The 15,558-nt window shown below is 35.4% G+C and overlaps 1 protein-coding gene across 10 annotated transcripts in view; it reads left to right on the top strand.

Annotated features, from left to right (window-relative positions):
- Window positions 1–15,558, top strand: part of ATRX (ATRX chromatin remodeler) — a 264,397-nt gene that overhangs the window by 144,245 nt on the left and 104,594 nt on the right. For all 10 annotated transcript variants that reach the window (XM_043459555.1, XM_043459560.1, XM_043459557.1 and 7 more), the window contains 2 exons: window positions 4,341–4,443; window positions 8,416–8,631. In XM_043459555.1, the coding sequence (XP_043315490.1) occupies window positions 4,341–4,443; window positions 8,416–8,631 (319 nt within the window). The remainder of the gene's footprint in view (window positions 1–4,340; window positions 4,444–8,415; window positions 8,632–15,558) is intronic.

The raw sequence follows: 15,558 nt of genomic DNA on the forward strand, positions 1-15,558 counted from the left end.
CAACCCACTCTAGTATTCTTGCCTGGAGAACCCTATGGACAAAGGAGCCTGGCTGGCCATGGTCCTTGGAGTCACAGAGAGTCGTACAGGACTGAAAGACTAAGGATGCATGGTATTATAGAATGTTCTCATTTCATTTTTACATGTAGCTGTCTAGTTTTACCAGCACCATTCACTGAAGAGATTGTATTTTCTCCTTTGTATGTTGTTGCCTCCTTCGTCATAGGCTGACTGACCATAAGTGCTTGAGTTTACTTCTGGGCTTTCTATTCTGTTCCATTGATCTATATTTCTGTTTTTGTGCCAGCACCATACTGTTTTGATTACTGTAGCTTTGTAGTATAGTCTGAAGCCAGGAAGCCTGATTCCTCTAGCTTTGTTTTTCTTTCTCAGTATCGCTTTGGTTATTTGGGGTCTTTTGTTTTTCTATACAAATTGTAAATTTTTTTGTTATACTTCTATTAAAAATGCCATTGGTGATTTGATAGGGAGTGCATTGAATCTGTAGATTGACCTGAGTAGTATAGTCACTTTGAAAATATTGATTCTTCCAGTCCAAGAACACATTATATCTTTCTATCTGTTTCTGTCATTTTTGATTTCTTACATCAACGTCTCTCATGATTTGCCAGTTACCTTTAGTGTTGTGTTTGGATTGCTTTTTCTTTTTTGTGTCTAAATTGTAGATTTTTAGTTTGTGGTTTCCATGAGGTTTTGGTACAGCAGTCTGTGTATTAACAGAATTGTTTTAAATTGCTGGCCTCTTAATTTCCAAGCATTTCCAATAACCTGCATTTGTACTCTTCTCATAATTGTTGATTTGATACCATATTTAGGTGTGGATGATTTCCTACCTTTACTGTATATTTGCCTTTACCAGTGAGGCTTTCCATTTATAATTTTCTTGTTTCTGGTTGTTTCCTTTTCTGCCTAGAGAAGTTCCTTCAGCATTTGTTATAAAGCTGGTTTCATTGTGTTGAATTCTCTTAGCTTTTGCTTGTCTGTAAAGCTTTTGATAGCTGTGTTGAATCTGAACGAGAGTCTTACTGGGTAAAATATTCTTGGTTGTGTATGTTTCCCTTTAATCACTTTAAATATATTGTGCCACTCCCTTCTGGCCAGAAAAGTATCTAATGAAAAATCAGCTGATGCCTTATTGGGATTCCACTGTATGTTATTTGTTGCTTTTCTGTTGTTGCCTTTAAAATTTTCTCTTTGTCTTTAATTTTTGTCAGTTTGAATTCTATGTGTCTCATTGTGTTCCTCCTTGGTTTCATACTACATGGGACTCTCTGCACTTCCTGGACTTGAGTGAGTGTTCCCTTTCCCATGTTAGGGGAGTTTTCAGCTCTTACCTCTTCTGATCTTTTCTCATGCCCGTTCTCTCTCCTTTGGCCTTCTGGAACTCATATAATGTGCAAGTTGGTACATTTAATATTGTCTCTAAGGTCTCTGAGACTGTCCTCCTTTCTTTTCATTCTTTTTTCTTTATTTGGTTCTGTAGCAATGATTTATACCAAATTGTGTTTTAGCTCACTTATTTGTTCTTCTGCCTCATTTATTCTGCTATTGATTCTTTTGAGTATATTTATTATTTTAGTTATTGTGTTGGTCATCTGTTTATTTAAATCTTGTAGCTCTTTGTTAAACTTCTACTGTATCTTCTTGTTCTGTGTCTTCATTCTTTTTACAAGAACTTAGATCATCTTTACTATCTTTACTCTAATTTTTTTCAGATGCATTGCCTATCTCCAATTCACTTGTTCTTTTGGGGTTTTATCTTGTTTTTTAATGTGGAACATACTTCTCTGCCATCTCATATTGTCTAACTTTCTGTGTTTGTGTTCTACATTTCGCAGGCTGCAGAAGTATAGTTCCTTTTGCTCTGGTGTCTGCTTCATGGTGGGTGAGGTTGGTCCAGGGACTTGTTCAGCTTTGCTGTTGGACGAGACTGGTGCCTGCCCACTGGTGGATGGAGTTTAACCTTGTCCCTCTGGTGGGGAGGACCATGTCAAGGGGTGTGTTTTCGAGTGGTTGTGGGCTAAGGAGGACTTTAAGCAGTCTGTCTGCTGATGACTGGGGCAGTGTTCTCATCTTGTTTGTTTGGCCTGAGGCATCTGAACATTGAAGCCTGCAGACTGTTGGGTGGGTCCAGGTGGTGTTTGCCCAAATGGCAACCTATTGGGGAGCTCTTGCTGATGAACATTCCCTGCAGCCTCTGCCACCAGTGTCCTTGCCTCCTACAGTGAGCCACAGCTGACTCCTGCTTCCCCAGTTGACCCTGCTATACTCACAGGTTTATCTGGCTCAGGCTCCTATGGAGTCACTGCTTTGCCTTGCAGCCCAGTGCATGTGAAACCACATGTGCGCCCTCCAAGAGTGGAATCTGTTTCCGCCCAGTGCTGTGGAGCTCTTACACCCAAGCTCCATTGGCCTTCAAAGCCAAATGTTATCCTCACGCTGATGAGCTTGATGAGGGTCTCAGAAGTCTCACTCTTGTGGGAAATCTTTTGTAATATAATTATTTTCTAGTTTGTGGGTCACCTTCCCTTTCATTATGGAATTTTATTATATGGTAAAAGCACCCCTTCTACTGTTTCAGTTGTGGCTTCTTTGTCTTTGGATGTAGAATATTTTTTTGTAGTTTCTAGTGTTTTTTTGATGGTTATTCAGCAATTCGTTGAGATTTTGATGTTTTCTTGAGAGGAGGTGAGCTCAAGTCCTTCTACTGTGCCATCTTGTCTCCTCCCTCATATCTAAATCCTAGAGTAAATTTCTAAAAATGACATTATTGGGTTAAAGTTAATACAGTTTTAGGACCTTTCATATATATTTTCACACTTATAGAAGTCAATATTTTCTTCCCCCAGCTGAATATGTAAATAGCCATTGTCTCACTGGTTCAGCAATAAAACAATGAGCAATCTGTTAAGTAGAACACATGTTGGGGGAACTGCAATCCATTTGAGTTCATTTTTTTATATGTCTTAAGATAGGGGTCCGGATTCATCCTTTTGCATGTAGATATCCAGTAGTCTGAGTACTATTTGTGAAGACTGTTGGGCCTATTGATTGTCTTGACCATGTGGAAAATCAATTGACCATAAATATAAAGTTTTATTTCTGGGTTCTCATTTCTCTGCTGTTGATCTTCATGTCTGTCCTTTATGTAGGAACATATTGTCTTGATTAATGTAAGCTTATATACCAATTTCTAGCCATAGACGTATTTGCACTACAAGTTGTTACTTTTTTTTGACTTTGTGTGTGCTGATATGATGAAAATTGTATCTAACTTTTATAATCTATTTTTTAAAGAGATGGTGAATATTTTTCATGTGTATATTGGCCAGTCATATTTCTGAAGGTGCTCCATCCATCTTATTATTCATATGCTACACCTCCCTCTTGAATAACTTAGAATGTTGATCACTGAATTTATTTTTTATTTTTTTGTTCACTGAATTTCATTTTTTTTTTCATTTATTTTTATTAGTTGGAGGCTAATTACTTTACAATATTGTAGTGGTTTTTGCCATACATTGACATGAGTCAGCCATGGATTTACATGTGTTCCCCATCCCGATCCCCCCTCCCACCTCCCTCCCCATCCCATCCCTCTGGGTCTTCCCAGTGCACCAGCCCCGAGCACTTGTCTCATGCATCTAACCTGGGCTGGCGATCTGTTTCACACTTGATAATATACATGTTTCAATGCTATTCTCTCAGATCATCCCCCCCTTGCCTTCTCCCATAGAGACCAAAAGTCTGTTCTATACACCTGTGTCTCTTTTTGTGTCCTGCATATAGGGTTATCGTTACCATCTTTTTAAATTCCATATATATGTGTTAGTATACTGTATTGGTGTTTATCTTTCTGGCTTACTTCACAGTGTATAATGGGCTCCAGTTTTATCCATCTCATTAGAACTGATTCAAATGAATTCTTTTTAATGGCTGAGTAATATTCCATCGTGTATATGTACCATAGCTTTCTTATCCACTCATCTGCTGATGGGTATCTAGGTTGCTTGCATGTCCTGGCTATTATAAACAGTGCTGTGATGAACATTGGGGTACACGTGTCTCTTTCAGGTCTGGTTTCCTCGGTGTGTATGCCCAGGAGTGGGATTGTTGGGTCGTATGGCAATTCTATTCATTGGATTTCAAATTAAGTGCTCTCCTTTTTGAACCCAGAGAAGATTTTTTGCTTTTTATTTTTTCCTTTATCATTTTATTAAAGAATGTATGCAAAGGTAAAGCAGTTCTAAAATAGTACATAATTCATGTAAGAAAGTTTACCATAAAGTATTTTATTTTGCATTTTAAATATTCTTTAGGTCTGCGAAGAAAGCAGAGTTGGAAGAAAATCAGAGAAGTTACAAACAGAAGAAGAAAAGGCGACGCATTAAGGTTCAAGAAGACTCATCCAGTGAAAACAAGGTAATAAATAATGAGATTTACCATGTACTTGTATTTATCACTGGTATAGTAGACCATAGTAAATATGTTATTACCTCATTTGCATTCTATTCATAAGTTGAATTCTACTAGTTTATTTACATTTTAAGCTTTGTGGAAGAATTGACTAATTATTAAATATATAAATATACAGAAGTGTTAACTTTAATATATTTTCAATTTTTTTCTTTTCCTTCACTGAATCTGATGGAAAGTTTAAGCTTTCTAATTCATTGTTTATATTCTTAGGGCTATGGAACTGATATGAAGTGTTCTGTTTGATTACATAAAACATAATAACTCATTAAATGAATAAATTTCTTCTAGCAGTGAAATTAGTCAATTTCAGTTTCTTGTATATAAGCAGAATTATTTAGAGTACAAGTTCTCCATAATGTTTTATCAATTCTATTCTCTTTTAGAAGAGTTCATTTTTGTAATGACCCTTTTCACCATTTCTAGTGTACAATGCAATGGCCTTAATTACATTCATAATTAGGAACTCTGTGCCCATTAAACAGTAACTCCCAGTCCCCTTCTATCTGCAGCTCCTTGGTGATGTCTAATTCTAATTTCTGTCCCTATAAATTTGCGTATTTTAGGTATCTCATATAAATGAAGTCACACAATATTTGTCCTTTTTTTCTGGCTTATTTCACTGATATAATGTTTTCAAGGGTCATCTACCTTTTAGCATGTATCTGAATTTCTTTTCTTTTTGAGGCTGGATAATGTTCCAGTGTATGTATGATAACATGTTGTGTATATCCATTCATCTGTTGATGGATGTTTGAATTCTTTCTACCTTTGGCTATTTAGTTCCAATTTTAGTATATGTGCTGCTGAAGCCAGCACACCTTTGGCCATTTAGAATAACGTTGTTGTATACATGGTTATAGAAATGTCTTTTTGAGTCCCTGCTTTTCTTTTATGTGCATAATCTTTTTTTGCCACTTTATTTTTTTTAATTGAAGGATAATTGCTTTAGAATTTTGTTATTTTCAGTCATACATCAACAGTCAGTCATACGTGCACTCATGTCCCCTCCCTCCCATCACTCTCCCCTTCCCACCCTTCTAGATTTGTCACAGAGCCCCTGTTTGAGTTCCCATACGGCAAATTCCTGTTGGCTATCTATTTTACATATGGTATTGTAAATTTCCATGTTACTCTCTCCATACATCCCACCCTCTTCCTCTTCCCCTACCCCCGTGTCCATAGATTTCTTCTCTTTGTCTGTTTCTCCATTGCTGCCCTGAAAATGAATTGATCAGTACCATCGTTCTAGATTCCATATCTATGCATCAGTGTACATTTATTTCTCTTTCTGACTTACTTCACTCTGTATAATAAACTCTAGGTTTGTCCACCTCATTAGAACTGACTCAACTGCATTCCTTTTTATTGCTGAGTAGTTTGTATATATGAACCCCAGCTTCTTTATCCATTCATCTGTTGATGGACATTTAGGTTGCTTCCATGTTCTAGCTATTGTAAACAGCACTGTAGTGAACATTTGGGTACATGTGTCTTTTTCAATTTTGCTTTCCTCATGGTTTATGCCTAGTAGTGGGATTGCTGGGTCATATAGTGGAGATCCAACCGGTCCATCCTAAAGGAGATCAGTCCTGGGTGTTCACTGGAAGGACTGATGTTGAAACTGAAACTGCAATACTTTGGCCACCTCATGCGAAGAGCTGACTCATTTGAAAAGACCCTGATGCTGGGAAAGATTGAGGGCAGGAGGAGAAGGGGATGACAGAGGATGAGATGGTTGGATGGCATCACCAATTTGATGGACATGGGTTTGGGTGAACTCTGGAAGTTGGTGATGGACAGGGAGACCTGGTGTGCTGCGGTTCATGGGGTCGCAAAGAGTCGGACACTACTGAGCGAGTGAACTGAAGTGAACTGAATAGTGGTTTTATTCATAGTTTTTTAAGGAATCTCAGTACTCTCTTCCATAGTGGCTGTATCAATTTATATTCCCACTAAGAGTACAAGAGGGTTCCCTTTTCTGTACACCCTTTCTAGCATTTATTGTTTGTAGACTTTGGTGATACCATTCTTAGCACTGTGAGGTGATATCTCATTGTAGTTTTGATTTGCATTTCTCTAATAATGAGTGATGTTGAGCATTTTTTCATTTATTTGTTAGCCATCTGTATGTCTTCTTTAGAGAAATGTCTATTCAGGTCTTTTTCCTACTTTTTGACTCGGTTGTTTGTTTTTCTGGTGTTGAGTTGTATGAGCTGCTTCTGTATTTTGGAAATTAATTCTTTGTCAGTTGTTTTCTTTGCTATTATTTACCCCCATTCTTAGGGTTGTCTTTTCACCTTGTTTGTAGTTTCCTTTGTTATGCAAAAGCTTTTGAATTTAATTAGGTCCTGCTTATTAATTTTGGTTTTTATTTCTATTACTCTAGGAGGTGGGTCATAGAAGATCTTGCTTTGATTTATGTCATCAAGTGTTCTGCCTATGTTTTCCTCTGAGAGTTTTATAGTTTGTGATCTTACATTTACATCTTTAATCCATTTTGAGTTTATCTTTTTGTATGGTATTAGAAAGTGTTCTAATTTCATTCTTTTGCATGTAGCTCTCCAGTTTTCCCAACACCACTTATTGAAGAGGCTATATTTGCCCCATTGTATATTCTTGCCTGCTTTGTCAAAAATAAGATACCCATAGGTTCATGGGATTGTCTCTGAGCTTTCTGTCTTTTTTTTTTTTCGTTCTATCTGTAGGCTTTCTATCTTCTCTCTTTTTCCATTGGCCTGTATTTCTGTTTTTGTGCCAGTACCATACTGTCTTGATGACTGTAGCTTTGTAGCATAGTCTGAAGTCGGGAAGGTTGATTCCTCCAGCTCCATTCTTCTTTCTCAAGCTGGCTTTGGCTATTCAGGGTCTTTTGTATTTCCATATGAATTGTGAAATTTTTTGTTTTGTGAAAAATGTCATTGGTAATTTTATAGGGACTGCATTGAACCTGTAGATTGCATTTGGTGAAAGAAGTGAAAGTGTTAGTCGCTTAGTTGTCTTTGACTCTTTGTGACTCCATGAATTGTAGCCTGCCAGGCTCCTCAGTCCATGGGATTCTCCAGGCAGGAATACTAGAGTGGGTTGCCATTCCCTTCTCCAGGGATCTTCCCAACCCAAGGATTGAACCCTAGTCTCCAACATTGCAGACAGATTCTTTACTGTTTGAGCCATGAGGGAAGCCCTTACATTTGATAGTATAGTCTTTTTCAGAATATTGATTCTTTCTACCCAGGAACATGTAATATCTCTCCATCTGTTTATGTCATCCTTGATTTCTTTCATCAGTGTCTTATAATTTCCCTTATACAGTTCTTTTGTCTTCTTACGTAGGTTTATTCCTAGATATTTTATTCTTTTTGTTGCAATGGTGAATGGGATTGATTTCTTAATTTCACTTTCTGATTTTTCATTGTTACTATATAGGAATGCAAGTGAGTCCCTGATTTTAATACTTTTGGTTGTAATCTGAGATGTGCAATTGCTTGATCACATGGTAATTCTATGTTTAACTTTTTGAGGGAGTTACACTGTTTTCCCCATGCCCCAGCCTTCTAGTTTTTCCCCATCCTCACCAACACTTGTTATTTTCTGTTTTTTTTTTTCATAGCTATCATAATGGGTGTGAGATAGTATCTCATTTGTGGTGTTGATTTAAATTTCCCTAATAAGTGATGTTCAGTGTCATTTTATGTGCTTATTTGACATTTCTATGTCTCCTTTGGAGAATTTTCTGTTCAGTCCTTTACCCCCCTTTTAGAGTTCTGTTTGTAAAATTCTGTTATATATTGTAAAGTATAATTCTGAAGCTTTTCAGTATGTCATCTTCTACCTTTTCTTGGCATATTAATTGGAGTGAGAAATGGATAAATCAGAAAACTTTGTAGTATTAATGTTTTGATCATTTAAATTCCATAGAGCAATTCTGAAGAAGATAAAGAAGAAGATGAAGAAGATGATGAAGAAGAAGATGAAAATGATGATTCCAAGTCTCCTGGAAAAGGCAGAAAGAAAATTCGGAAGATTCTTAAAGATGATAAGCTAAGAACAGAAACACAAAATGCTCTTAAGGAAGAAGAAGAGAGGCGAAAACGTATTGCTGAGCGAGAGCGAGAGCGAGAGAAATTGAGAGAGGTAAACCACTTTTTATTTATAATTTCTTTTTAATGTGTGACTTTCATAGGTTCATAGATTATAGTTCAGTCATCGAAGGAAAGGATGTTGTAATCAACCAGAGATTTTTTGTAAGTTACTTTATCCTATTGGCAGTATTTGATGCAACTTAAAAATTTTCATTAGGTACTATTAATAGAATTAGGTACATGGAAAGGATTTAGATTCTTGAATGATCACCAAAGTGATTGTATTTTATTTGAGGTAGAAAAACATTAAAAAATTATTCCTTAAATCCATAAACGATTTCAATGTTTTGAATAAACTTTTCATTATGAAATAAAAGTCAAAGCTATGGTTTTTCCAGTAGTCATGTATAGATGTGAGAGTTGGACCATAAAGAAAGCTGAGTGCCAAGGAATTGATGCTTTTGAACTGCGGTCTTGGAGAAATCTCTTGAGAGTCCCTTGGACTGCCGGGAGATCAAAGCAGTCCATCCTATAGGAAATCAGTCCTGAATGTTCATTGGAAGGACTGATGCTGAAGCTGAAACTCCAATACTTTGGCCACCTGATGCGAAGAACTGACTCATTTGAAAAGACCCTGATGCTGGGAAAGATTGCGGGCAGGAGGAGAAGGGGACGACAGAGGATGAGATGGTTGGATGGCATCACTGACACGATGGACATGAGTTTGAGCAAGTTCCGGGAGTTGGTGATGGACAGGGAAGCCTGACATGCTTCAGTCCATGGGGCTGCAAAGAGTTGGACATGACTGAGCAACAGAACAAGTTCAGTTCAGTTCAGTTCAGTTCAGATGGAAAAAAAACTCGTCTCCATATGTACAATACCCACCTTCAATAATTACCAACATGTTCTGGAGAAGGAACTGGCAATCCACTACAGTATTCTTGCCTGCAAAGTCCCATGGACAGAGGAGCCTGGCAGGCTACAATCCATGACTTCTCAAAGAGTCAGACATGACTTAGTGACTATACAACAAATGACAATTTAGCACCATTTTGTAGAAGGAAAAGCAAGGAAAGGAAGAAGAAAGATTATATTGGCACTGTGGGAGTGAGAGAGGAAGAAGCAAACAAAAATAAGCTGGAATTTTGACTGACACACATGTAAAACAGCTTGCTCTGATCTAATCAGTGTGTTGCAGTTCAGTTACTGACTAGGGTCTATTTTTTATGACTTTCTGAGTGACCAGGGCCAATCTTCATTTCTCATTGTGCTCAATTCATTTATTCAAGAATTATTACATATTAGTAATTGTGGGTCTTTATTTTGTTAAGTGGTACAGGAAGAAAAGACTAGATACATATTCATATTCAGATGTTTTAATTCTTTGATCCAAAGCAATTTGCCTAATCCTTCAAATCTCTTTACTCATGTGTGAAATATAAGGCAAATTATATCTTCCTTATAGGAGTCATCAAAAGTTTGATGAAATAATACACATTAAACATTTAGCACAATACCAGGCATATGGTAATAAAAAAATAATAGTAGATTTTAGACGATGATGATAATGTTATGTTATTAGGGATTGCAAATAAGTAATTTACTGAACTTTCAAAAAAAATTAGCAACATGTGACTAGTTTTTTTTCCATCTGTTCTCTGAACTGAACTGAACTGAACTTGTTCTGTTGCTCAGTCAAGTCCGACTCTGCAACCCCATGGACTGCAGCCCACCAGGTTTCCCTGTCCATCACCATCTCCTGGAGCTTGGTCAAACTCATGTCCATTGAGTTGATGATGCCATCTAACCATCTTGTCCTCAGTTGTCCCCTTCTCCTCTCCTTCCCAGCATCATGACTAGCTTTTTTTTTTTTTTCATCTATTCTCTTGCCTTCACAATATTTTGGAGAAGTCTCAGAAATCATATCATTTTGATTATATATGGTTCAGAATATATTGTTGAAAGATAAGAACTTTTAAACATTACCACAGTATCATTATTACACTTAAACATTAACAATAATTTCATAATATCAAATGTCTAGTTAATATTAAAAATTCTTTCATTTACATCACAAGCATTATAGTGGTTTATAAAAATATTTGTTATGAATCAGGAACCTAAGAAGGTCTCACTGCATGTTGTGTTACATTTGGATACTTATGTTTATCCTTAAGCCATTCCTACACTGTCTTGATTAGTGTAACTTTATAGTAATTCTTGGAATGAGATACTGTAACTTCTACAACTTGGTTCCGCATTTTTAGAGTTGTTTTGGTATACTCAGTTATTCACATTTCCATATGAATTTTAGTATTCTGTCAATTTTTAATAAGAATCTTCCTGGAACTTTTATGGGGATTTTGTTGGATCTCTAGTGACATCTTAACAGATTTTGTTTACAGTTATGTAAATACTGTATATTTCCCATTTATTTAGCTCTTCTTTGATTTCTCTTAGCAGAGTTTTATGGTTTTCATTGTACATAACTAGCACTTATTTTTCTAAATTTATCCTTAAGTAATCTATGTTTTCTGTTGTCACAGTAAATGAAAATTTCAAATGTTTTAATGACCTTGCATTCTGTGAGCTTACTATATTCTCCTACTAGTTCTAGTAACCTTTTTAGTAGATTCCTAAGGATTTTCTACATATTCAATCATGTTGTCTATACATAAAACACCATCACTGCCAAAAGGATGGTTAATTTTTTCAAATGCATTTTAATGATATTTGTGCGATGATCTAGAAAATGTCTTGCACTGCTAGAATAAGCCTCACTGGTCATCGTATATTACTCTTTGTATGTATTGTTGTATTTCTTTTCTTATATTGTTTCACCAGGAGTTTTACCTCACTTTTAATTAGGCATGTTGGGTTGTAAATTCCTTTACTTGTATATCTTTCTGAGTTTTCTATTACAGTAATACTGTTTTCATGTAAAATGAAAAGGGAAATGCTCCTGTCTCCTCTACTTATAAGTATTTTTATAAGATAGATGGTATTTCATTCTTAAATATTTGCTAGAATTCTCCAGTAAAGCTACTGCCCTGAGTTTTCTGAGTTTTTTAAAATTTTTAAACAGATTGTGTTTAATAAGTTATTACTATTATTTTAATAAGTATAGGGCCATTTAGATGATCTGTTCTCTTTTGATCTCTTTTGGTAAATTTTTCTTTGGAATATTTGTCCATTTCATTTAAGTAGTCAAATGTATTGGTTCAAATAAATTTGTTCATAATATTTCTTTTTTTAGGTTTTGTTTTTTGTAGACCCTGTTATGATAGCTCATCTTTCATTTCTGTCAATGATTATTTCACCTTTTGCTATTTCATTGGTTTTCACTCTGATTTTGTGTTGTCACTTTTTCTCTGGGTATAGTTTGCTTTTTTTTATAGCTATTTAAGGTGCCTTTTGGATGTTGATCCTTTTTTAATCTATAAATAATATAAAATTCCCCAGTGGGCATACTATTTTAAATGTTAAACTTTATGAATTTTGATGTTTTGTGTTTTGCTTTTACTCTCTTCAGATTTTTTTCTATTTTTCTTATGACCCAGAAAATGATGGTCTATCCTTTTGTGGTGTGAAATATTCTATAAATTTCAGTTAGGTTATGTTGATTTATTACATTCACATCCTCTATATCCTTAATGGTATTTTGTCTCATAGAGCAAAGTTGAGGTCTGCAAGTTTAATTGTCAGTTTGTCATTTTCTCATTGCACTTCTCTGTTTTTTCTCAAAGTTTGTTAAAGCTCTGCTAGGTACATCTACTTGTGGGATTATTATGTCTTTCTCATGAATTGACCCGTTAGCAGTATGCAATGTCCCTTTTTAACACTGCTAATTTCTCATCTGAAATCTAATCTGTTTGAGTGTAGTGCAGTCACACCATCTAACTTTTCAAGCATTTTTCTATGAAAAGTCCCAACATACTGCCAGGTTTACAGAATTTCACAGTGATTTCCCATAAACTCATGTCCTACATTGTTCTGTTGATATTTTACTATACTTGGTTTATGACATTTCTATTTATCTACTAAGCTTTCTGTCCTTCATTATATTTTAAGTCAGTTGCAAACATTATTTCACTTAACCTAAATGCTTTAGCTTGCATATTATTAATTAGAATTGATATTTATTTAAAATTTTTCTTTTTATGAAAAATTTATGTAGAGTGAAATGTACCAATCTTAAGTTTACATTTTGTTTTTGACATACCATGGAATTGGGAAATGTATATATTTTCATGATTTTCTTCACCTTGCCTTTTTTTCTTTTTACTTAATATTTGGAGAGTGTTCTTTCCTCAGTAGGTTGTGTCTGCCCTTAACTGTGGCAAAACTTATCTGTTGAATGGACATATCACTGTCGACTTTGCCCTCCCCAAATCTTCTTTTGAGGTACAGTTAGGTTGTTTCAAGGTTTTCACTAAACTGGAGTGTCCTGTTACATATTGGAATGACTTATTTTGTTTGTGCTTCTTTGGGTTATTTTTAAAAATTTTCTTATTATTTTAACTATTTTTAAGTACACAGGTAGGTGAAATACATGTTGTGTAATCATCATCACCATCCTTTTTTATGCCTTTTTCATCATTCCAAACAGAAACTCTGTACCCATTTAAAACTAGAGCCCATCCCCCTTTCCCGCTAGTCTCTTGTAATCTCTCTTCTACTTTCTGTCTCTCATGAATTTGCTTATTTATTTACCTCATATAAGTGGATTTATTCAATATTTGTCCTTTTGTCTTATTTCACATGACAGAATGTTTTAAGATTCATTCATGTTGTATCAACTATCAGAATTTCATTTGTTTTTAAGGATGGACATTGCATTGTATGCATATACTACATTCTGTTTTTCATTCATCTGTTTTTAAAAAATTGTGCTTTTTTAATTTTAAATTTGTTTATTCTTTATTTATTTATTTTCATTTTTTTGTTTATTTTTTTAATTGGAAGATAATTGCTTTGCAGAATTGTGTTGGTTTCTGCCAGCCATTAACATAAATCACCCATAGATATACATATGTCCCCTCTCTTTTGAGCCTCCCTCCCATCTCCTTCCACATTCCACCCCTCCTCAGTTTGAGTTTTCATAGTCATATAGCAAATTCTAATTGGCTGTCTTTTATATATGGTAATATAATTTTCCATGTTACTCTCTCTATACATCCCACTCGATCCTTCCTGCCCCCCTTGGTGGTCCATAAGTCTTTCTCTGTGTCTTTGTCTCCATTGCTGCCCTGCAAATTATTTCATCAGTACCATCTTTCTAGATTCCATATATATGCATTAGTATACAGTATTTGTTTTTCTCTTTCTGACTTACTTCACTCCATATAATAGGCTCTACATTCATGTACCTCATTAGAACTGACTCAAATGCATTCCTTCTTATGGCTGAGTAGTATTCTGTTGTATATATGAACCACAGCTTCTTTATCCATTCATCTGTTGACATCTGGATTTCTTCCATGTTCTAGCTATTGTAGACAGTGCTGTTCTAGCTATTGGGATACTTGTATCTTTTTCAGTTTTGGTTTCCTCATGGCTTATGCCTAGTAGAGGGATTGCTGGTCATATGGTGGTTTTATTCCTAGTTTTCTAAGGAATCTCAATACTGTCTTATATAGTGGCTGTATCAATTTACATTCCCACCATGAGTGCAAGAGGGTTCCCTTTTCTCCACACCCTATCCATCTGGGCTCACAGAATCACTGGATTCCCTGTGTTATATAGCCACTTCCCACTAGCTAACTATACTTAATAATGCATATATGACAGTGCTACTTTCTTAATTTGTCCTACCTTCTTCTTCCCCTGCTATGTGCACAAATCCACCCTTTACATCTGGGTATTCATTCATCTGTTGATGGATATTTTAGGTTTCTTACACTTTCTGGCTGTTGGGAATAATAGTGCTAGGAACATGGATGTATGAATATCTCTTCAAGTTCCTGCTTTCCATGCTTCTGGGTATATATATACAAAAATGGAATGATGGAACATTGAGGAGTCATCACATCGTTTCCTTAATGGCTGCACCACTTTACATTTCCACCAGCAATGCATACAGGTTCCAATTTCTCTACATCTTTACAACATTTCTTTTCTTTTTCTTTTCCTTCCTTTCTCTTCTTTCTTACCTGTTCCTGCCCCCCACCCCATTTGTAATAGCCAACATTATGGAAGTGAAGTGGTATTTCATTTTTTTTTTTTTAAAGAAGTCAAGCTTTATTTGGGGCAAAATTAGGACTTCACCGAGGGAGGCAGCACCTCAGATAGCTCTGAGACACTGCTCTAAGAGGTAGTGGGGTAAGATGGTGAAGGGAAACTTCATGAAATCAAGCACTTATCTTACAAAAGTTTTTCTGCTTTTCATGAGGAGATGATGTCACTATGAAGGGATTTATTGCTTTACTAGATAAGAGGAGATGCAAGAATTTGGATAATTAAGGTTTTGATTTGCATCTCCTTAATGACTAGTGATGTTGAGCATGTTTTCATGTGCGTATTGACCAGTTGTACATCTTTGGAGAAATGTCTATTCAAATCCTTTGCACATTTAAAAATTGTGTTGTTTTTGTTATTGTTGTATTATAGGGGTTCTACATATATTCTGGCTATCAATCTATTATCAGATATGTGATTTGCAAATATATTCCTCCACTTCGTGGATTATCTTTAATTATGTTGATAAGTATCCCTTGCATAAAAGTTTGAAATTTTGATGAAATCCAGTTGATCTTTTTTTTTCTTTCATTGCGTGTGCTTTTTATGTTTTATTTAAGGCATCATTGCCAAATCCTGTGTCATAACAATTTCTTTCTTTGCCATTTTGTATAATTCTGTGTAATATGCACTGTTGAATTTGTTTGCTGGTACTTTGTGGAATAATTTTGAGCCTATATTCACAGAGAATCTACAGTTTTCTTATAGTTTGTCTTTTAAATTTTAAATTAGGGTAATGCTG

This window comes from Cervus canadensis, chromosome X (assembly GCF_019320065.1).
Source record: "Cervus canadensis isolate Bull #8, Minnesota chromosome X, ASM1932006v1, whole genome shotgun sequence".
In the NCBI taxonomy this organism is placed as follows: domain Eukaryota; kingdom Metazoa; phylum Chordata; class Mammalia; order Artiodactyla; family Cervidae; genus Cervus; species Cervus canadensis.